Genomic DNA, 23,244 nt, shown 5'->3' with positions numbered 1-23,244 from the left:
ACTCCATTACCCAGCCACACACTCCACTATCCAGCCACAAGCTCCACTACCCAGTCACACACTCCACTACCCAGCCACACACTCCACTACCCAACCACACACTCCACTACCCAGCCACAAGCTCCACTACCCAGCCACACACTCCACTACCCAACCACACACTCCACTATCCAGCCACAAGCTACACTACCCAGTCAGACACTCCACTACCCAGCCACACACTCCACTACCCAGCCACACACACCACTACCCAGCCACACACTCCACTACCCAGCCACACACTCCACTACCCAGCCACATACTCCACTACCCAGCCACACGCTCCACTACCCAGCCACACAATCCACTACCCAGCCACACACTCCACTACCCAGCCACACACTCCACTACCCAGCCACTCACTCCACTACCCAGCCATACACTCCACTACCCAGCCACACAATCCACTACTCAGTCACACACTCCACTACTCAGCCACACACTCCACTACCCAGCCACACAATCCACTACTCAGCCACACACTCCACTACCCAGCCACACGCTCCACTACCCAGCCACACGCTCCACTACCCAGCCACACGCTCCACTACCCAGCCACAAGCTCCACTACCCAACCACATACTCCACTACCCACCCACACGCTCCACTACCCAGCCACTCACTCCATTACCCAGCCACTCACTCCATTACCCAGCCACACACTCCATTACCCAGCCACTCACTCCATTACCCAGCCACACACTCCATTACCCAGCCACACACTCCACTACCCAGCCACACACTCCACTACCCACACACTCCACTACCCACACACTCCACTACCCAGCCACACGCTCCACTACCCACACACTCCACTACCCAGCCACACGCTCCACTACCCACACGCTCCACTACCCAGCCACACGCTGCACTACCCAGCCACACTCCACTACCCACACGCTCCACTACCCAGCCACACACTCCACTACCCAGCCACACACTCCACTACCCAGCCACACGCTCCACTACCTAGCCACACACTCCACTACCCAGCCACTCGCTCCACTACCCAGCCACTCACTCCACTACCCAGCCACACACTCCACTACCCAGCCACTCACTCCACAACCCAGCTACACACTCCACTACCCAGCCACACGCTCCACTACCCAGCCACTCACTCCACTACCCAGCCACACACTCCACTACCCAGCCACACACTCCACTACCCAGCCACTCACTCCACAACCCAGCTACACACTCCACTACCCAGCCACTCACTCCACTACCCAGCCACTCACTCCACTACCCAGCCACTCACTCCATTACCCAGCCACACACTCCACTATCCAGCCACAAGCTCCACTACCCAGTCACACACTCCACTACCCAGCCACACACTCCACTACCCAACCACACACTCCACTACCCAGCCACAAGCTCCACTACCCAGCCACACACTCCACTACCCAACCACACACTCCACTATCCAGCCACAAGCTACACTACCCAGTCAGACACTCCACTACCCAGCCACACACTCCACTACCCAGCCACACACACCACTACCCAGCCACACACTCCACTACCCAGCCACACACTCCACTACCCAGCCACATACTCCACTACCCAGCCACACGCTCCACTACCCAGCCACACAATCCACTACCCAGCCACACACTCCACTACCCAGCCACACACTCCACTACCCAGCCACTCACTCCACTACCCAGCCATACACTCCACTACCCAGCCACACAATCCACTACTCAGTCACACACTCCACTACTCAGCCACACACTCCACTACCCAGCCACACAATCCACTACTCAGCCACACACTCCACTACCCAGCCACACGCTCCACTACCCAGCCACACGCTCCACTACCCAGCCACACGCTCCACTACCCAGCCACAAGCTCCACTACCCAACCACATACTCCACTACCCACCCACACGCTCCACTACCCAGCCACTCACTCCATTACCCAGCCACTCACTCCATTACCCAGCCACACACTCCATTACCCAGCCACTCACTCCATTACCCAGCCACACACTCCATTACCCAGCCACACACTCCACTACCCAGCCACACACTCCACTACCCACTCCACTACCCACACACTCCACTACCCAGCCACACGCTCCACTACCCACACACTCCACTACCCAGCCACACGCTCCACTACCCACACGCTCCACTACCCAGCCACACGCTGCACTACCCAGCCACACTCCACTACCCACACGCTCCACTACCCAGCCACACACTCCACTACCCAGCCACACGCTCCACTACCTAGCCACACACTCCACTACCCAGCCACTCGCTCCACTACCCAGCCACATGCTCCACTACCCAGCCTCATGCCCCACTATCCAGGCATACACCTGCCTGGGTATTTTGTCATCAAACACTCCATCCCCTCCGCTGTCCATGTGGAGAGCGTGGATGTTTTCACATACCCAGGCCAGATTCGAAGCAAGTGGCATTTATCTTGTATCTTCTGTTTAACGCTGCTGTGTGGAAAATACCTGGTCTATTGCTCCATACGATGCTGCAGGCCTTCTCGGCCCTCCCTTGTCTATGCTTGTGAAACGTGGACCCCTCTAATGGAACATCTTCGGCAGTTAGAACCATTCAGGCTGGCCTGCCTATGATCTATCCTGCGTTTAACCAGGCTGGATTGTGTGAGAAGCTCACAATCCTTGAAAGATCTGGACACATTCCCATCAGTGAGCTCCTCCGGCAGGCAAGGTTGCGTTGGCTGGGTCACGTAGCCTGCATGCCAAGCCAGCGCATGCCCAAGCACCTTTTATTTGGCCAGATAGAGGGGGTTTAAACGTGCAACGGTATGGGCTCGAGAAGAGATGGACTGGTGCGGTACAGCTGGAGGTTCGTGAAGGACGCAGCAATAGCGGAGGGCAAAGGAGGGACGCTCACAACAATAGGCAGAGCACGGGGCAGTGACAACGCGGTAATTTGGCACAGCAAGGGGCACAGGTAGTGCATCTGCCAGTAATTTCCGTAAGTCAACCCACGGCACCAGGGTCTGTCCCGTTACTTCCTACCAGCGAGGCCTGATGGTGCACCTAGCCTGGCACAAGTGCCGTGGTGACGTCACCGCCACTTAGTGGTGAACGGTGGCTATTGTTGGTGGTTATGGCGTTTTGATGGTGGTGATGGTGGTAACGGTGTTGACGATGCTGGTGATGGTGGTGGTCGTAATGGTGGTGATGGTGGTGATCGTGGTCATGGTGGTCGTGATGATGACAGTGGTGGTGGTGGTGGTGATGATGATGATGATGATCATCATAATGATGGTGGTGATTACAGTGGTGATGGTTGTGGTTGTGACGATAATTATTGTGGTGGTGGTGGTGATTGTGGTTATGGTGGTGACGATATTGGTGACGACGATGGTGGAGATGATGATGATGGTGATGACGGTGATGCTGACAGTGGGGTGAAGAGGGTGGTGACGGTGGTGGTGATGATGATGATGATAGCGGTGGTGATTATTGTAGCGGTGGTGATGATGGTAGTGGTGGTGACGATGGTAGTGGTGGTGACGATGGTAGTGGTGGTGACGATGGTAGTGGTGGTGACGATGGTAGTGGTGGTGATGATGGTAGTGGTGGTGATGATGGTATTGGTGGTGATGATGGTAGTGGTGGTGATGATGGTAGTGGTGATGATGATGGTAGTGGTTATGATGATGGTAGTGGTGATGATGATGGTAGTGGTGGTGATGATGGTAGTGGTGGTGATGATGGTAGTGGTGGTGATGATGGTAGTGGTGGTGACGATGGTAGTGGTGGTGACGATGGTAGTGGTGGTGACGATGGTAGTGGTGGTGACGATGGTAGTGGTGGTGACGATGGTAGTGGTGGTGACGATGGTAGTGGTGGTGACGATGGTAGTGGTGGTGACGATGGTAGTGGTGGTGACGATGGTAGTGGTGGTGACGATGGTAGTGGTGGTGATGATGGTAGTGGTGGTGATGATGGTAGTGGTGGTGACGATGGTAGTGGTGGTGACGATGGTAGTGGTGGTGACGATGGTAGTGGTGGTGACGATGGTAGTGGTGGTGACGATGGTAGTGTTGGTGACGATGGTAGTGGTGGTGATGATGGTAGTGGTGGTGATGATGGTAGTGGTGGTGATTATTGTAGCGGTGGTGATGATGGTAGCGGTGGTGATGATGATAGAGGTGGTGATGATGGTGGCGACGATGATGATAATAATGACGATGGTGATGGTGACTCCGAGGCTGCCCGTTGCGCTAACCGCCCCTCCACCACCCACCGCATGACCCCCCCCCCCCCCCACCTGATCTGCCCCCCACCCCCCCCACCTGATCTGCCCCCCACCCCAACAGGCAGCGCTCGTGGGGTCAGGGCCCCTCCCCCCGCAGCTTCTCCCCCCCCCGCGTCTCCTGGCCAGCCTGCGCTGTGCGGGGTGGTGGTCTCGCTCAGCGGCTTCACCAACCCTCTGCGCTCCACGCTGCGTGACTTGGCCCTGGGGCTGGGCGCTCGCTACCGGCCCGACTGGGGACCGGGCTGCACCCACCTCGTGTGAGATACGGGGGGGGGGGGGGTGAGAAGGGGGCACTGGGGGAGGGGGGGGGCGAGAAGGGGGCACTGGGGGAGGGGGGGGGCAAGAAGGGGGCACTGGGGGGGGGGGGGCGAGAAGGGGGCACGGGGGGGGGGGCGAGAAGGGGGCACTGGGGGGGGGGGGGCGAGAAGGGGGCACTGGGGGGGGGGCGGGGGGGGGGCGAGAAGGGGGCACTGGGGGGGGGGGGTGAGAAGGGGGCACTGGGGGGTGGGCGGGGGGGGCGAGAAGGGGGCACTGGGGGGGGGCACAGGGGGGGCACTGGGGGGGTGAGAGTAGCACAGGGGGGGAGGGGTCATGGGGAACCCAACCCTGGAGGGGGTACAGGGTGGGGTGGTATGAGAACTCGGGGTCCACTGAAGGCATGGGGGGGTGGGGGCGATGGGGTTAGGGGCCATTGGGGAACCACACTCATCCCCCGACATTCCTCCCCCTCGATCAGTTTTTCCCTCATCTCCACGTCTGTGTCTCCCCTGTGTTTCCGTGTCTCACCCCTCTGCGTGTCTCACCCCCGCATCTCTTCCCGTGTCTCCATGTGACCCCGTGTCTCTCCCCGTGTCTTGCACCTTGCCTCACCTTCTCGCCCAGCGTCTTCCCGTGTCTCCCCTTGTCTCAACTTGTCTCCCTGTGTCTCCTCGCGTATCCCCGTGTCTCCCCACGTCTCAACTCGTCACCCCGTCTCTCCCCGCGTCTCTCCCCGCGTCTCTCCCCGCGTCTCTCCCCGCGTCTCTCCCCGCGTCTCTCCCCGCGTCTCTCCCCGCGTCTCTCCCCGTGTCTCTCCCCGCGTCTCTCCCCGCGTCTCTCCCCGCGTCTCTCCCCGCGTCTCTCCCCGCGTCTCTCCCCGCGTCTCTCCCCGCGTCTCTCCCCGCGTCTCTCCCCGCGTCTCTCCCCGCGTCTCTCCCCGCGTCTCTCCCCGCGTCTCTCCCCGCGTCTCTCCCCGCGTCTCTCCCCGCGTCTCTCCCCGCGTCTCTCCCCTCGTCTCTCCCCTCGTCTCTCCCCGCGTCTCTCCCCGCGTCTCTCCCCGCGTCTCTCCCCGCGTCTCTCCCCGCGTCTCTCCCCGCGTCTCTCCCCGCGTCTCTCCCCGCGTCTCTCCCCGCGTCTCTCCCCGCGTCTCTCCCCGCGTCTCTCCCCGCGTCTCTCCCCGCGTCTCTCCCCGCGTCTCTCCCCGCGTCTCTCCCCGCGTCTCTCCCCGCGTCTCTCCCCGCGTCTCTCCCCGCGTCTCTCCCCGCGTCTCTCCCCGCGTCTCTCCCCGCGTCTCTCCCCGCGTCTCTCCCCGCGTCTCTCCCCGCGTTTCCCCGCATCTCAACTTGTTTCCCCATGTCTCCCTGCGTTTCCCCCGCGTTTCCCCGCATCTCAACTTGTCTACCCGTGTCACCCCGTGTCTCCCCGTGTCCCCCCACGTCTCAGCTGTGCGTTTGCCCGCACACCCAAGAGCCGTCAGGCGCAGGCTGCCGGGGCTCTCGTGGTGCGGAGAGAGTGGCTGGAGGACAGCGCCGCTCAGGGGCGGAGACTCGCAGAGCGCCGGTGAGACACGGGGAGACACGGGGAGACACGGGGAGACACGGGGAGACACGGGGAGACACGGGCAGACACGGGGAGACACGGGCAGACACGGGCAGACACGGGGAGACACGGGGAGACACGGGGAGACACGGGGAGACAAAAGGAGACACGGGGAGACACGGGGACACACGGGGACACACGGGGAGATACGGGGAGATGCACGTAGAGACACGCAGAGTCGTCCGACCCTGACGCCTGCTGTATCTTTGGAGTTTGCGGTGTCTATCCTTGATCGTGTGATTTTTTTTTCTTTCTTGATCTTTGTGGTTTTTCCCTCCACATTTGTAGAATCAACGTGAGTTGAGAGTTTTTGGCTCCTATACATTTCCACGCCGTGATAGGTCCACTTTGTTGAGCTATCATTTTTGACAGCCGGGTCGCTTCTGAAAAAGAACTACGTACAGCAGCTCAGTGGAGCCTTACCCACTTATAAGAGGACTTGCCTGCACGAATGGAGAGGCGGTCAGACACACACATGCATGAGCATAATGTGGCGGTGCGTTCGCCATAGCGGTTGTACCAGGCTAGGTGCGCTTTGAGGCTATTGTGTGAAAGTGTGGAAGGTGCTTGCCACTGGCAAGTCACGGGGGCAGACCTATGGAGCCACAGTCTTGAACCCTCACCGATTTCGTTTAGACAGCCGGAGGATGGTGGGGAGGTGATGATGTCAACCTCCAGCTGCTAGCGATGATGAATGAAGGCAAGGACGGGGCATGGTGGAGTGTCAAGGCTCACGACAGTGAGGACACCATCGGAGATGGACCACGCAGAAAATAATCAGCAGCAGATTCTAGATTTGAAGCTTTCGTGACTGCAAGAATTCATACTCTTTGGTTTTTTCAGTAAAGTCACGTGGGTGAAACAATAAATAAAATAAATGAAAACAACTAACTAAAATCACGACGTTTCGGAGGCAACACAAGCTTCCTTCGTCAGGTGTAAAAAAAAGCACAGCAAAATAACTGTAGCGACAGTTATTTGTGATGAGACATTGTTACATAGGCTAAGAGGAGGGGGAAGAACCGAGGACGATGGGGGTGGGGGTTGGGGTGTGGGGCAGAGGTCGCAAACGGGTTTTGATTCCTTACCCGTACCCATTCCCTACCCCTACCCGTACCCTACCCGAAATGAGTGACAAACGGTTACTCACCAGTGACTCACGGCCTACCCGTACCCTACCCGTACCCTACCCGTACCTGGCCGGGTACGGGTAGGGTACGGGTATCGGGTACCTGATTGCGACCTCTGGGATGAAGCCATGTTGCAGGCGCGGGTGGGTTGATTCTAGGAACTTGAATTGTGACAAGAGACAAGACGTTGGGAAATGAGTGACAAACGGTTACTCACCAGTGACTCACGGCCTACCCGTACCCGGCCGCACCAGGGTCGCAAACGGCTACCCGTACCCGGCCGGGTACGGGTAGCCGGGTATCGGGTAGGGTACGGGTATTGGGTACCCGGTTGCGACCTCTGGTGTGGGGTGGAGCCAGGAAGGTGAAGGAGATACTGCACGACGGAGCCAAAAAGTATGGCTCCCAATTGGCTGAAGGAGCGCACCCAAGAAGAAGCTCACTCGCCGTTGGTGGAGGGAGACGATTGACGTCTCACGTACCTCCTGATGCAGATGGTGAGACGTCGGAAGGTGCACGGAGCAAATGGGAGATCCATCTTCTTGGTTCTTTCGGTAAAGTCACGTAGAAGGGAAATAATAAAATAATAAAAATAAAACATAATAAAATCATTCTCACGACGGCTGCTTGCGTTGTGGCCGAAACGTCGTGAAATTTTTTTTATGATGTTTTATTTTTATTATTTTATTATTTCCCTTCTACGTGACTTTACCGAAAGAACCAAGAAGATGTATCCCTGCAGTCACGAAAGCTTTAAATTTAAACCTTCCACACTTTCGCACAATAGCCTCAAAGCACACCTAGCCTGGTACAACCGCTATGGCAAACGCACCGCCACTTTGTTGCACGTGGTTGAGTTCTCTCACGGCCAACACCGGCCATAGCGATCATCTGAACTGGTCCTGGGCCTCGCCTAGGTCGACTCAGCCTCAAATGAGTACTTACTGTGGTGTGCAAATATCGACACTGGGGAGACAAAGGTGGCCGGGCGGGGTGCTGACCACCCACTCCCCCGTGTGCCACAGTGCAGGCCTTCAATAGGGCGCTGCTGCTCGCTACTAGCAGCATTTGCTCTGTTTAACACGTGTGAGGCTTTCGCGACCGATATTATTCATAATCAACGTTTTTGGGTTTAGATCGCGTTATTTATAAATGTGTCGTAACCCTCCACCACCCGACACGGCCAATGAGTAAAAATTAACCCGTAAAAACAAAGTTTTTCACTATATTATTCATTTCTGTTTTTCTTGAGTAAGAGTTTCATTTTTATCACATTGGTATTTTAAATGAAATATGAAAAAAAAATTTTCCTAAAAAGTGGAAAATTTTTGAATTTTTTTTTCACGAAAAGAAATTGTCACGCACAACGAGTCTGTGTGCAAAATGTCAGCTCGATTGGATCACGGGAAGTGGGTTAAAAAACGACCGAAAGATTTGTACGGTCGTAAGCGCGCAAGCAAGCAAGTGAACTTAATATCAAGGATTTTAAAAAGTGTCACGTTGACAAAAGACAAATAGTTCACTACTTTAGCCCACCGGTGTGTTGAAGCGTGAAACCACAACATTAAAAAAAAATTGAGTACGACGTTTTGCTGGTAATTGCATCCAGCATCATCAACTGTTAGAGCATTTGTTCTAACAGTTTTCTCAGAATCGGGGGGGGATCTTTGTGTTTGTATGCGTCAGGTACCTGATGTACGGTGATGGATCGAGCAGCGAGGATGAGGAGGCACGTCCCTCACGCCGCCCGAACAGAACCCCGTCAACTGTGAGTGCCGGGGGATATGGCTGTGTGTGTGGTTGGGTGTGTGTGGGTGGGTGTGTGACTGTTGGCACAGTAGGGGGCACAGGTGGTGCATCAGCCAGTCATTTCGGTCATCTCAGTCAGTCGACCCGTGGCACCTGGGTCTGCCCCGTGACCTCCTGCCAGCGGGCGTTCGACACTTCACGTGGCCTCAAGGTGCACATGGCCTTTGGCACAAGCGTCGTGGTGACGTCACCGCCACTTAGTGGCGAATGGTGACGGCTGTTGTGACTGTGTGTGGGTTTGTAATTGTGTGTGGGAGCTGTCGCATCGCCGCTCCGTGTGAGGTGGATTGTGAGGTGGATAGTTGAGCAAGTGCAAAGAGTTGGAGACCCGGTAGAACAACGGGCAGAGGTGAGCTCCCAAGCGAACTGCTCAGGGGAGGATGGTCACTGGTTTTCAGGCTTCACTGTGTTCAAGTTTCATGTATTAGGTATAGCCCTGTGAGCCATGCGGCTCTTGAGTCGGGTGCAACCGCAACAAACAAAATATGAACATCTTCTTGGTTCTTTCGGTAAAGTCACGTAGAATGGAAATAATAAAATAATAAAAATAAAACATAATAAAATAATTCTCACGACAGAGTCTGACTCTGTCTACTCGACAGACCTGTTCTCCAACTGAGGACGGCTGCTTGCGTTGTGGCCGAAACGTCGTGAGAATTTTTATTGTTTTATATTATTATTATTTTATTACTTCCCTTCTACGTGATGACTTTACCGAAAGAACCAAGAATATGAATCCCTGCAGTCACGAAAGCTTTAAATCGAAGAATATGAACAGAGAACATCTTAAAGCGACGACGCGCAACAGAATCATCCTGGATAAACCAGCAGTGTTTTATAGCGTGATGTTTCATTACAACTGCCTCGACTGCTACTGCCTTGTGTGTGTGATTGTATATATCTGTGTGTCTATGGCGCAGGGAGATCTCTGCTGCTCAGCCTCAAATGGTCGACTCAACCTCAAATGAGTACCTGGTGTGGTGTGTTAACATCACCACTGGGGAAACAAAGGCGGCCGGGCGTGGTGTTGGCCACCCACCCCCTCGTGTGTCGTGCAGGCCTTTATACGTGCTCGCTAGCAGCACTTGCCCCAACAGTCTGTTCAGGCTACACGGTGGATCTTTGTCTCTTGCTGTGTGTGATGAGCGGTAGTGTCGCGGTTAGCGCGCCGTGCCACAAACCCGGCGACCCGAGTTTGATTCCTGCTCACGGCCAACACCAGTGACGATTATCTGAATCGTTCCTGGGCCTCCCCTAGGTCGACTCAGCCTCAAATTAGTACCTGGTGCAGTGTGTAGTAAACATCGCCACTGGGGGAGACAAAGGCGGTCGGACGTGGTGCTGGCCACCCACCCACCTCCTCGTGTGCCGTTCCAGCCTTCTTAGGTGCTCGCTATAACGGCACTTGCCCCAACAGTCTGTTAAGGCAACACGGGGGGACCTTTGGGTGTGATTGTGAGTGGGTGAACGTGTGTCTGTTTGGGCTGGAGAAAGCAAACCCCCCTGCACATCCTCGGCGGTTGCCACCGGCAACGGGCCGTGGTGGCTTAGCAAATCGGCTTTTCCCTTCATGGTAGCCGCAGGGGATTCTGGGATGGGTTCGAGGGAGCTGGTGATGACCGCCCCCTACTCAGCCTTCAACTCAATTCCCATTAAAAAAAAACAGGAAGATAAATTGAAGATTGTGCCGGAGGTCCCAGGGGGGGAGGGTGGAACAGGCCCTCTGTGGCATCTTCTGACCCAAACCCCCATTCTAGAGGAGCCAGGCGACCTGAAACCTTGGTGTTCACTCCTCAAATAACAATGGAAAACCTGCTGTGGGAGGACATGTTACAAGTGTTTGAACGCTCACTGCAGAGGAGGAGAGGCTGCCACTTCCCTCTGTCGGGAGCTGGACAGTTACTGCCCTGGACCTCTGGAATACAGGATGGGGTCCACATCATTAGACCTCCTTTGCCAGTACCAAAGTATAATAATAGGGGTTTTCCCCTTTTTTCTGGCAACAAAACTTAAACCTTTTTTACAAGGAATCATGTGTGCATTAACCACAATACTTCTGGTCAAAATGCGAACAGAAAACACACTGATAATATATGCATTGTCCTCGAAACTGATTGGTCCACACCAAGAGACAGCTTTCTTTGCATTTTGACTGCAAGTATTGTGGTTAATGCAGACATGAATCCTTGTAAAAAGGTTTCAGTTTTGTTGCCAGAAAAAAGGGGAAAAACCCTATTATTATATTTTGGTACTGGCAAAGGAGGTCTAATGATGTAGATGCTCACCCCGAGCCCTCATTACTCTGATAGTGCATTGTCTTTGAGCTGTACGCCTTTTGGCGTCCTCTGGTGCAGCACCAATTGAGACGAGGCTCAAAAGAAAGCCGTCTCTGGTGTGGACCAATCAGTTCCAAGGACAATGCCGATATATTATCAGAGTGTGTTTTTTTTTGCATTTTGACCACAAGCATTGTGGTTAATGCAGTAACATGATTCCTTGTAAAAAGGTTTCAGTTTTGTTGCCAAAAAAAGGGGGAAAACCCCTATTATTATAGGATGGGGACCGGTTTCTGTTCACTATGAGGGGTGGACCATCTTCAACTCGGGGCAGAAAATTGCCAATCAAAAAAAAGTGGCTCTTCAGAACAGAATAGTGATATGAGTGTGGGACCAGAGGAAGGGGTTTAAGGAGTTCATATACATTACAATTGTCTCTGTGTCTGTCTGCAGCAGGGGTTGTGTCACTGCTCCTGCCGTGTTTGATTTGTCTCGTGTGTCTGTGCACCAGAGGACATCTCTGCCTGCCGCTGGAGTCTCAACTCCATCTCCGCATCGCACCGCAGGTAGCTGCATCTCACAACCGCCCCGAGTGTGTCCGGTCTTGTTTGACGGCTGCCCTCGTGTGATGGCGCTCACGAGGATCTGAGAGATGACTAACCAGCAGTTCCAGAACTACTACTCCCCCCCCCATCAACTCTCTCTTTTCACTTCTCTACCCCAGTCCACTCACTCCCCCCCGCCCCCCTTACCTCTCCCTTCTCGCAAGACATCATGGTGCAAGGTGGGGGGGGGGGGGTTGATCCTGCCTGGGGCTGCGGTTAATCACACACCCACACACACCCCTCCCCATGTGGAGTGGCCAGTTGAAGTCACATCTTGCAGACTGGATTGTATGAAGAGCTCAGATCCTTCAGAGGTCTGGACACATTCCCATCAGTAGGCTCCTCTGGCAGGGCGAGTCTGCGTTGGCTGCGTCGTGTAGCCCACATGCCCAGCCACCGCATGCCCCACACAGCTTCTGTTTGGCCGCGTAGAGGGGGCACAGTACGGGCTGGAGAAGGGATGGAGTGATGCAGTACAGGAGGATGTGAAGCTGAGTGGACTTGCCGATGACCGGTACCAGCAGTGTCAAGATCGTCCTCTGGAGGAGGTTCGTGAAGGACGCTATTGGGCAGTTCCAGGCTAAGTGTACGTTGTGGCTACTGGGCAGTTGGAGGCAGTCGCCCTCCAGCAACAACGGAGGGCAGAGGAGCGATGCTCACAGCAACGAGCAGAGTGCCGTGTGGCTAAAACACAGCAAGTTGGCACACTAGCAGGCACAGGTGGTGCATCTGCCAATCATCTCATTTGGTCAACCCATGATACCCGTCTGTCCTCTGACCCCCCTGCAAGCAGCGAACTTTACACAATTATAATCGTGACCCCAGAGTGCACCTAGCCTGGCACAAGCGCCATCACCGTCACTGAATGGCGAACGGCGATTGTTGATGGTGATGATGGTGGTGATGATTGTGTAGTGGCTTCAACTGAGTTGCAGATGTAGACTTGGAGGCAACACATTTATTCAGTTCCAACACACGGGGTAACTTCCCCTTAACAGAATAACAACCTAAGGCGGTGACCACCAGTCTAACTACACAAGTTACAATGTAACTGCTACTACGGACCGGGACCAACAATTTAATAGAAAGTTTTTTTCAGGAAACAATCCTCTCTGCTATAAAAACTTTTAACATGCATTGAACGTATCGTATTGTGGTAACCCTAAAATTAAATTGCTAAAGCTACGTATCGTAGTGTAGTGTGTAGTGTAGTGTAATAGTGTACTGTGTAGTGTAGTGTATATTGTAGTGTAATAGTGTACTGTATAGTGTAGTGTAATAGTGTACTGTGTAGTGTAATAGTGTACTGTGTAGTGTAATGTAGTGCATAGTGTAGTGTAACAATGTAGTGTAATAGTGTAGTGTATACATGCATTGAACGTATCGTATCGTGGTAACCCTAAAATGAAATCGCTAAAGCTACGTATCATAGTGTAGTGTATAGTGTAGTGTAATAGTGTAGTGTATAGTGTAGTGTAATAGTGTAGTGTATAGTGTAGTGTAATAGTGTACTGTATAGTGTAGTGTAATAGTGTACTGTATAGTGTAGTGTAATAGTGTACTGTATAGTGTAGTGTAATAGTGTACTGTATAGTGTAGTGTATATTATAGTGTAATAGTGTACTGTGTAGTGTAATGTAGTCTATAGTGTAGTGTAATAATGTAGTGTAATAGTGTAGTGTATATATGCATTGAACGTATCGTATCGTGGTAACCCTAAAATTAAATCGCTAAAGCTACATATCGTAGTGTAGTGTGTAGTGTAGTGTAATAGTGTACTGTATAGTGTAGTGTAATAGTGTACCGTATAGTGTAGTGTGTAGTGTAATAATGTAGTGTAATAATGTGTATAGTGTAGTGTAATAATGTAGTGTAATAGTGTAGTGTATAGTGTAGTGTATACATGCATTGAACGTATCGTAACGTATCATTGTACTGTACTCACCAAGATTCTGTCCGGCGTCTGCATACTTTAACGATGTTAGGTTGTTGATGGCTACATTTAAAATATTTTACAATTTTGTCGCATCGCCATCGAAAGATCGAAATATCGTAAGTCGGACCATCGTAACTCGGGGACTATCTGTATACACATTTTTTTAAAGGAAGATTTACGATGTATAAAGGTTGTTTCCAAAACGTTGGGTGGTGCTGCAAAGGCTTTTGTCACCCTTCTTCCAATTCTTGTTCTGGGGATTATTTAAATGGAAATTAGATGAACGCCTTAGGTTTCACGAGTTTGACAGTCAGGATATTGAATTACAGCTGATTGGGAGGGGGGGGAACGCCGGATTTTCAAAAACGCCGGATAATCGCTACATCATCATTATTAAAACATCTTTTATTTACACATTTTTGTATGACGTGTTGCTATGTTTTTGTGTTTTCAAATATTATTTATTTGTTCAAATTGTCACCAACAAACATAGAAATAGACAAAAATAAATTTGATTAAAAAAATGTACCCTTTTATCTGCCAACAAAACTGACACCTTTTTTACAAGGAGTCATGTTTGCATTGACCACAATACCTGCAGTCGGAATGCAAACAAAAAACACAACTCTGATAATGTATTCACTGTCCTTGAAATTGATTGGTCCACACCCTAGACAGCTGTTGGACCAGATGACGCCAAAAGGTGTACAACTCAAAGACAATGCACCATCAGAGTATGAGAGCTCGGAGTAAGCATTTACACCATTGGAACCTCCTTTGCCAGTAGCAAATATGATAATTGTTTTTTTACCCTTTTATCTGGCAACAAAACTGACACCTTTTTTACAAGGAGTCATGTTTGCATAGACCACAATAGCTGCAGTCGGAATGCAAACAAAAAACACAACTCTGATAATGTATGCACTGTCCTTGAAATTGATTGGTCCACACCCGAGACAGCTTTCCTTAGAGCCTAGTCTCACATGGTGTTTGACGATTGCCAGACTGATGCAGCCTTTAGACCCGGTGATCCGGCGAATGCCAAATTACACACTCACTTTTCGCCGGAACGCACTGTATTGCTTCTGTTTTTATGACCATAGTTATTAGTCCTGAAAAATGTGTATAAGTGCAGTATTTTCATTGTTTAAGTTGTTGAATGTAGTGTATAATGTACTCTATATAATATTTAACACCGAAATCAACAGCATTTAAAATTTGAGTACAACGTTTCGCTGGTAATTACAATCAGCTTCATCGGGCAAGAATGGTGAGGCCCTCCTGTTGCTCCCGGTCTTAAATAGAGCAGCAGCAGGGTGACGTCATCATTTAAATCAATCTGGTACAGTGATTCGAGGCAAAGAGGGGGAGGGTATTGTAATTATATAGATTGGTAATCATTAAATTGTTATTCATTAAAGAAGTTAATTATTTTGTCCTTTGAAAAACGTGACACATTTTTTACTGATTGGCCGTGTCGGGTGGTGGAGGGTTACGACACATTTATAAATAACGCGATCTGACCCAAAAACCTTTAATAATGGTAGGTTTTTACCCTTTTAACTGGTACAAAACTGACACCTTTATTCAAGGCATCATGTTTGCAATGACCACAACACAAGTAGTCAATAAAGCAAACAAAAAGAAGCAACTCTGATAAGAATAATAATATGCACTGTCCTTGAAGTTGATTGGCCCACACCCGAGACGGCTTTCTTTAGAGCCTAGTCCCCATTGGTGTAGGGCCAGATGACACCAGAAGGCGTACAACTCAAAAACAGTGCAATATCAGAGTATTGAGAGTTCGGGGTAAACATTTACACTATGAGATCTCTTTTACCAGTGGCAAAATATAATGGTAGGTTTTTACCCTTTTAACTGGTACAAAACTGACACCTTTATTCAAGGCATCATGTTTGCAATGACCACAACACAAGTAGTCAATAAAGCAAACAAAAAGAAGCAACTCTGATAAGAATAATAATATGCACTGTCCTTATTATTCTTATCAGAGTTGCTTCTTTTTGTTTGCTTTATTGACTACTTGTGTTGTGGTCATTGCAAACATGATGCCTTGAATAAAGGTGTCAGTTTTGTACCAGTTAAAAGGGTAAAAACCTACCATTATATTTTGCCACTGGTAAAAGAGATCTCATAGTGTAAATGTTTACCCCGAACTCTCAATACTCTGATATTGCACTGTTTTTGAGTTGTACGCCTTCTGGTGTCATCTGGCCCTACACCAATGGGGACTAGGCTCTAAAGAAAGCCGTCTCGGGTGTGGGCCAATCAACTTCAAGGACAGTGCATATTATTATTCTTATCAGAGTTGCTTCTTTTTGTTTGCTTTATTGACTACTTGTGTTGTGGTCATTGCAAACATGATGCCTTGAATAAAGGTGTCAGTTTTGTACCAGTTAAAAGGGTAAAAACCTACCATTATATTTTGCCACTGGTAAAAGAGATCTCATAGTGTAAATGTTTACCCCGAACTCTCAATACTCTGATATTGCACTGTTTTTGAGTTGTACGCCTTCTGGTGTCATCTGGCCCTACACCAATGGGGACTAGGCTCTAAAGAAAGCCGTCTCGGGTGTGGGCCAATCAACTTCAAGGACAGTGCATATTATTATTCTTATCAGAGTTGCTTCTTTTTGTTTGCTTTATTGACTACTTGTGTTGTGGTCATTGCAAACATGATGCCTTGAATAAAGGTGTCAGTTTTGTACCAGTTAAAAGGGTAAAAACCTACCATTATATTTTGCCACTGGTAAAAGAGATCTCATAGTGTAAATGTTTACCCCGAACTCTCAATACTCTGATATTGCACTGTTTTTGAGTTGTACGCCTTCTGGTGTCATCTGGCCCTACACCAATGGGGACTAGGCTCTAAAGAAAGCCGTCTCGGGTGTGGGCCAATCAACTTCAAGGACAGTGCATATTATTATTCTTATCAGAGTTGCTTCTTTTTGTTTGCTTTATTGACTACTTGTGTTGTGGTCATTGCAAACATGATGCCTTGAATAAAGGTGTCAGTTTTGTACCAGTTAAAAGGGTAAAAACCTACCATTATATTTTGCCACTGGTAAAAGAGATCTCATAAAGCCAAAAACCTTTATTATGAATAATATTGGTCGCGAAAGCCTACGTGTTAAACCGAAATCAAGCATAGCTATACTCTTTGGTTCTTTCGGTAAAGTCACGTAGGTATAAAATAAAATAAATTAAATCACGACGTTTCGATTGCAACACAAGCAATCATCATCGGGTGGGTAAACCACAGCAAGAACATTTTTTGCTGAAGTGGGAGAGAGAGTTGCCATGGTAAGAGGTTAGGGTTTTACCTGGTTAATAACATCCTTCAAATGATCGCTCAATTTGTATCCATCAAACATTTTCTTGCTGTGGTTTTCCCACCTGATGATGATTGCTTGTGTTGCAATCGAAACATCGTGATTTAATTTATTTTCTACCCACGTGACTTTACCGAAAGAACCAAAGAGTATGGGTCCCTGCAGTCACGAAAACTTCAAATCGAGATTCAAGCATAGCTACTTTTATTTTGTCACATACAAGGTGCCGATCGCCGGACTGGTTAGAGCCTTTGGATCGGTTTTGCTGGTTTAGACGGATCGGCCCAGGACCGCCGGATAATTTTGGAAACCAGATAATCAAATGTCAAATGTAGTTAAGTATAGTGCAGGTTTGCCAACAAGGGTTTTATAGATGAACAGGACCCTATGTAGATTTTTTTCTTGCGTGTGATGATGATGATGGTGATGGTATTGATTCTGCTGGTTTCAGTGACGTCTTATCGGCAGGACTGGATTGTAGCATTGCGAGTGCAGTTTCATCCTCTTTGTTCAGTGAATGAGGTGGAGGAGGAGGTGGAGGAGGAGGAGGACGTGAAGGAGGATGTGAAGGAGGTGAAGGGGAATGTGAAAGAGAAAGTGAAGGAGGAGGTAGAGGAAGGTACGGAGGAGGAGGAGGAGGTAACGGAGGAGGAGGAGGTGGAGGAGGAGACGGAAGAGGAGGCAATGAGCATCGGGGATCGCGACTCTGAGTGGTGAGAATCTTAGCACCAAACCTCCACGACCCCGAACACTGCCCTTACCACTACCCCTGACTTAACACCATTTACTACTCGGACCATTTCCTCTTCTACTACCCGTAACACTACCACTACACCTGCCAGTACTAATGTAATAAAGGTCGTGGAAGCGACTTCTGGAATCTGGTCTTTATTTGTCTTTCTTTACAACACTCCTTCACGCTGCTGACAGACAGCGTGAGAGGGATAGAAAGAGAGAGACACGCGCGGCCACGTGGCAGCCTGGACCCCCGCTCTCGCGTGGCCTCTTCCTCCGTTCCAGTTCTGACCACGTGTTGTTCGTCTTCACTCCTATTTAATACCCGGGTCACGTGGTACCTTTCCACCAATCCTGGTTAGCCTCTATGGAATCTTCCAGACTCCATCGTAGGCTCCCGGGACCACGCCCCTGACTCGTCTCCCCATTGGCTGTGGCTAAAGCCAGCAGAACCAATCCTTACAGCTGTCACCTTCCCATTGCATCAGGGCCACGCCTCTAGGCTTCCCCCCATTGGCTATGGACCAGGGCCAACAGAGCCAATCATCGTGACGAGTTGTGATCCGTCAGCGACCCGGATATATCCTCACATTACACTAACATTACCCCTACCATTACCACTAACGCAATCCTTACCGCTAACTAAACCCCTAATACTGCCCTTACCACTACCCCTGACTTAACACCATTTATTACTCCGACCATTTCCTCTTCTACTACCCGTAACACTACCACTACACCTGCCAGTACTAACATTACCCCTACCATTACCACTAACACCCCTACTATTTTCTTGGTTCTTTCGGTAAAGTCACGTAGAATGGAAATAATAAAATAATAAAATAAAACATAAAATAATTCTCACGACGTTTCGGCCACAACGCAAGCAGCCGTCCTCAGGTGGAGAACAGGTCTGTCGAGAAGACAGAGTCTGAATGACACACCCCAGGCTTGGAGCGTCTATTTAAGCTTGGATGGAGGGGGGGAGAGCGCCTTGACAAAATAATTTGCATATCAAGAGGAATTTTGCATATTTATGGGAAATGCAGATATGCGATTAGTACTACTTGTGAAATGCGTAGGAGGTTTGGCGAGGGGTTTAAAGTCATTACCACTAACGCTATCCTTACCGCCAACTAAACCCCTAATACTGCCTTTACCACTACCCCTGACTAATGCTACTTAACTACTCTGGCCACTAACCCCTACCACTAGGCTAACACTACTCCTGCCAGTACTCTGAACACTACCCATACCACTACTCCGTCGCCCTATCACTATCATTACCACCTCCCCTAACACTACCCATACCTCTGCCCCTAGCACTATCATTACCACCTCCCCTAACACTACCCATACCTCTACCCCTAGCCCTATCACTATCCTTACCACCTCCCCTAACACTACCCATACCACTATCACTATCATTACCACCTCCTCTAACACTATACCACTACCCCTTGCCCTATCACTATCATTACCACCTCCCATACCACTACCCCTAGCCCTATCACTATCATTACCACCTCCCCTAACACTACCCATACCACTACCCCTATCACTATCATTACCACCTCCCCTAACACTACCCATACCCCTAGCCCTATCACTATCATTACCATCTCCCATACCTCTACCCCTAGCCCTATCACTATCATTACCACCTCCCTTAACACTACCCATACCATTACCCCTATCACTATCATTACCACCTCCCCTAACACTACCTATACCTCTAACCCTATCACTATCATTACCATCTCCCATACCTCTACCCCTAGCCCTATCACTATCATTACCACCTCCCTTAACACTACCCATACCATTACCCCTATCACTATCATTACCACCTCCCCTAACACTACCCATACCACCACCGCAAGCACTACCCCTACCACTGTGCCTGTTACTGCAGCGCGCCCAGCCCGCCTGGTGAATTGGGAGACCCCTACGATGGGACCACAGAGGAAGAGGAGGCAGTGGAGGAAACGCAGGTGGGGGGCAGGGCAGGAGGAGGGGGGGAGGAGAAGGAGGCAGCCCCTGACCCCCCTGAGCTGCCCGGTGAGTGTCAGCACTGACCACTCACACAGACCACACACTGACCACTCACACAGACCACTCACTGACCACACACTGACCACGCACTGACCACACACTGACCACACACTGACCACACACTGACCACTCACACAGACCACTCACTGACCACACACTGACCACTCACACAGACCATTCACTGACCACACACTGACCACGCACTGACCACACACTGACCACTTACTCACACAGACAACTCACTTACACAGACCACTCACTGACCACTCACACTGACAACTCACACAGACAACTCACTCACACAGACAACTCACTGACCACTTACTCACACAGACCACTCACAGACCACACACTGACCACGCACTGACCACTCACTGACCACTTACTCACACAGACAACTCACTTACACAGACCACTCACACTGACAACTCACTCACACAACTCACTCACACAGACCACTCAATGACCACTTACTCACACAGACCACTCACTGACCACACACTGACCACACACTGACCACACACAGACTACTCATTCACACTCGCTGACCAATCGTTCACAGACCGCAACTCACACATACCACTTGCTCACATACCAATACTCAGACTGACCGCTCACTCACACTGACCATTCATACTCGCTTACCACTCACTCACGAACACTCACACAGACTACTCACTGACCACTTACTCACACTGACCACTCACACTCACTGACCATCACACGGAACACTCACACTCTCACACAGACCACTCGTTCACACTCGCTGACCAATCGTTCACAGACCACTACTCACACTGACCACTCAATCACACTGACCATTCATACTCACTGACCATTCACTCACTCACACTGACCACTCACTCATGAACACTCACACAGATCACTCGCACAGACACACTGCGATCACTCACTCAAGCACAATAGTGATCACTCGCCTACACAGACACAGTCATCACTCGCACACCGCGATCACTCGCTCATCATATTCACCGTTGCTCTAGATCTGCTGTCAGGGAAGAGGATTCTGCTGCACGCGTCGCTCTCCGCTCACGAGCGCCGCTCCCTGCAGCGACTCACCGTGGCCTGGAACGGGTACCGGGGGTCATGGGGTGACGTGAAGGGGGTGACGTGGAGGGGGTGACGTGGAGGGGGGTGACGTGAAGGGGGTGACGTGAAGGGGGTGACGTGGAGGGGGTGACGTGAAAGGGGTGACGTGGAGGGGGTGACGTGGAGGGGGGTGACGTGAAGGGGGTGACGTGGAGGGGGTGACGTGGAGGGGGTGACGTGAAGGGGGTGACATGGAGGGGGTGACGTGATGGGGGTGACGGCACGGGGTGACGTGAAGGGGTGACGTGACGTGACGTGGTGGGGTGACGTGAAGGGGGTGATGTGACGGGGGTGACGACACGGGGTGACCACACGGGGTGACCACACGGGGTGACCACACGGGATGACGACACGGGGTGACCACACGGGGTGACGAGAAGGGGTGACGTGATGGGATGTGACGGGCCGACTTGATGGGGTGACGTGAAGGGGTGACGAGAAGGGGTGACGAGAAGGGGTGACCACACGGGGTGACCGCACGGGGTGACGACACGGGGTGACCGCACGGGGTGACGAGAAGGGGTGACGTAATGGGATGTGACGGGCCGACTTTATGGGGTGACGTGACGGGCTGCGGTGTGCGCCGTGTGTCAGGAGCGTCGTTGCTGACGATGCAAGTGAAGAAGTCGACTTCGTCATCGCCAATCACGGCTGGGATGAGAGCTTCGACGAGGTGAGGGTGTGAAAGGGTGTGACGAGGTGAGTGTGTAAGAGGGTGAGGGTCTGACGTTGTGATGGGGTGAACTTGTGAGAGGCTGAGAGGGTGAGGGTGTGACGGGGTGAGGGTGTGACGGGGTGAAGGTGTGAGAGGGTGTGAGGGTGTTAAGTATGTGGTGAGTTTGACATGAGTGGTGAGTGTGATGTGAGCTATGAGTGGTTACTAGTGAGTGTAACGTGAGTGTGAGGTGGGCGTGACGTGAGTGGTGAGTGTTGTTACGAGGTGGTAGTAATTGGTGTGACGTAGTGGTGGTGAGTTGTGATGACGTGGTGGTGAGTTGTGATGACGTGGTGGTGAGTGTTGTGACGAGGTGGTCGGGAGTGGTGGTGCGTGGTGTAACGAGTTGCGTGTGGTGGTGGTGAATGGCGTGACATGGTGATGTGACGTGGTGGTGGTGAGCGGTGTGACGTAGTGGTGGTGAGTGTTGTGACGAGGTGGTGAGTGTGACGAAGTGGTGATCGTGACAAGGTGGTGAGTTTTGTTACGAGGTGGTGAGTGTTGTGACGTGGTGGTGGTGAGTTGTGATGACGTGGTGGTGAGTGTTGTGACGAGGTGGTGAGTGTTGTGACGTGGTGGTGGTGAGTGTTGTGACGAGGTGGTGAGTGTTGTGACGAGGTGGTGAGTGTTGTGACGTGGTGGTGGTGAGTGTTGTGACGTGGTGGTGGTGAGTGTTGTGACGAGGTGGTGAGTGTTGTGACGAGGTGGTGAGTGTTGTGACGTAGTGGTGGTGAGCGTTGTGACGTGGTGGTGGTGAGCATTGTGACGTGGTGAGCATTGTGACGTGGTGGTGAGCGGTGTGACGAGGTGGTGAGTGGTGTGACGTGGTGGTGGTGAGCATTGTGACGTGGTGGTGAGTGGTGTGACGAGGTGGTGAGTGGTGTGACGTGGTGGTGGTGAGTGTTGTGACGTGGTGGTGGTGAGTGTTGTGACGAGGTGGTGAGCGGTGTGACGAGGTGGTGAGTGTTGTGACGTGGTGGTGGTGAGCGTTGTGACGTGGTGGTGGTGAGCGTTGTGACGTGGTGGTGGTGAGACGTGGTGGTGGTGACTGTTGTGACGTGGTGGTGGTGAGTGTTGTGACGAGGTGGTGAGTGTTGTGACGAGGTGGTGAGTGTTGTGACGAGGTGGTGAGTGTTGTGACGAGGTGGTGAGTGTTGTGACGTGGTGGTGGTGGTGGTGAGTGTTGTGACGAGGTGGTGAGTGTTGTGAAAAGGTGGTGGTGAGTGTTGTGACGAGGTGGTGAGTGTTGTGACGAGGTGGTGAGTGTTGTGACGTGGTGGTGGTGAGTGTTGTGACGTGGTGGTGGTGAGTGTTGTGACGAGGTGGTGAGTGTTGTGACGTGGTGGTGAGTGGTGTGAC

The 23,244-nt window shown here is 51.3% G+C and overlaps 1 protein-coding gene across 1 annotated transcript in view; it reads left to right on the top strand.

Annotated features, from left to right (window-relative positions):
• The window catches only part of LOC144953406 (DNA repair protein XRCC1-like), a 41,594-nt gene that overhangs the window by 4,589 nt on the left and 13,761 nt on the right, over positions 1-23,244 (top strand). Inside the window, exons 3-10 of the mRNA XM_078883983.1 lie at positions 4,366-4,561; positions 6,006-6,122; positions 8,978-9,059; positions 11,888-11,942; positions 17,785-17,983; positions 19,921-20,066; positions 21,065-21,155; positions 21,765-21,843. Of these exons, the coding sequence (XP_078740109.1) occupies positions 4,366-4,561; positions 6,006-6,122; positions 8,978-9,059; positions 11,888-11,942; positions 17,785-17,983; positions 19,921-20,066; positions 21,065-21,155; positions 21,765-21,843 (965 nt within the window). The remainder of the gene's footprint in view (positions 1-4,365; positions 4,562-6,005; positions 6,123-8,977; positions 9,060-11,887; positions 11,943-17,784; positions 17,984-19,920; positions 20,067-21,064; positions 21,156-21,764; positions 21,844-23,244) is intronic.

This window comes from Lampetra fluviatilis, chromosome 76, assembly GCF_964198595.1.
Source record: "Lampetra fluviatilis chromosome 76, kcLamFluv1.1, whole genome shotgun sequence".
In the NCBI taxonomy this organism is placed as follows: Eukaryota; Metazoa; Chordata; class Hyperoartia; order Petromyzontiformes; family Petromyzontidae; genus Lampetra; species Lampetra fluviatilis.
Note: the sequence above shows the minus strand (reverse complement) of the source record. Positions and strands in the feature narration are given on the sequence as shown.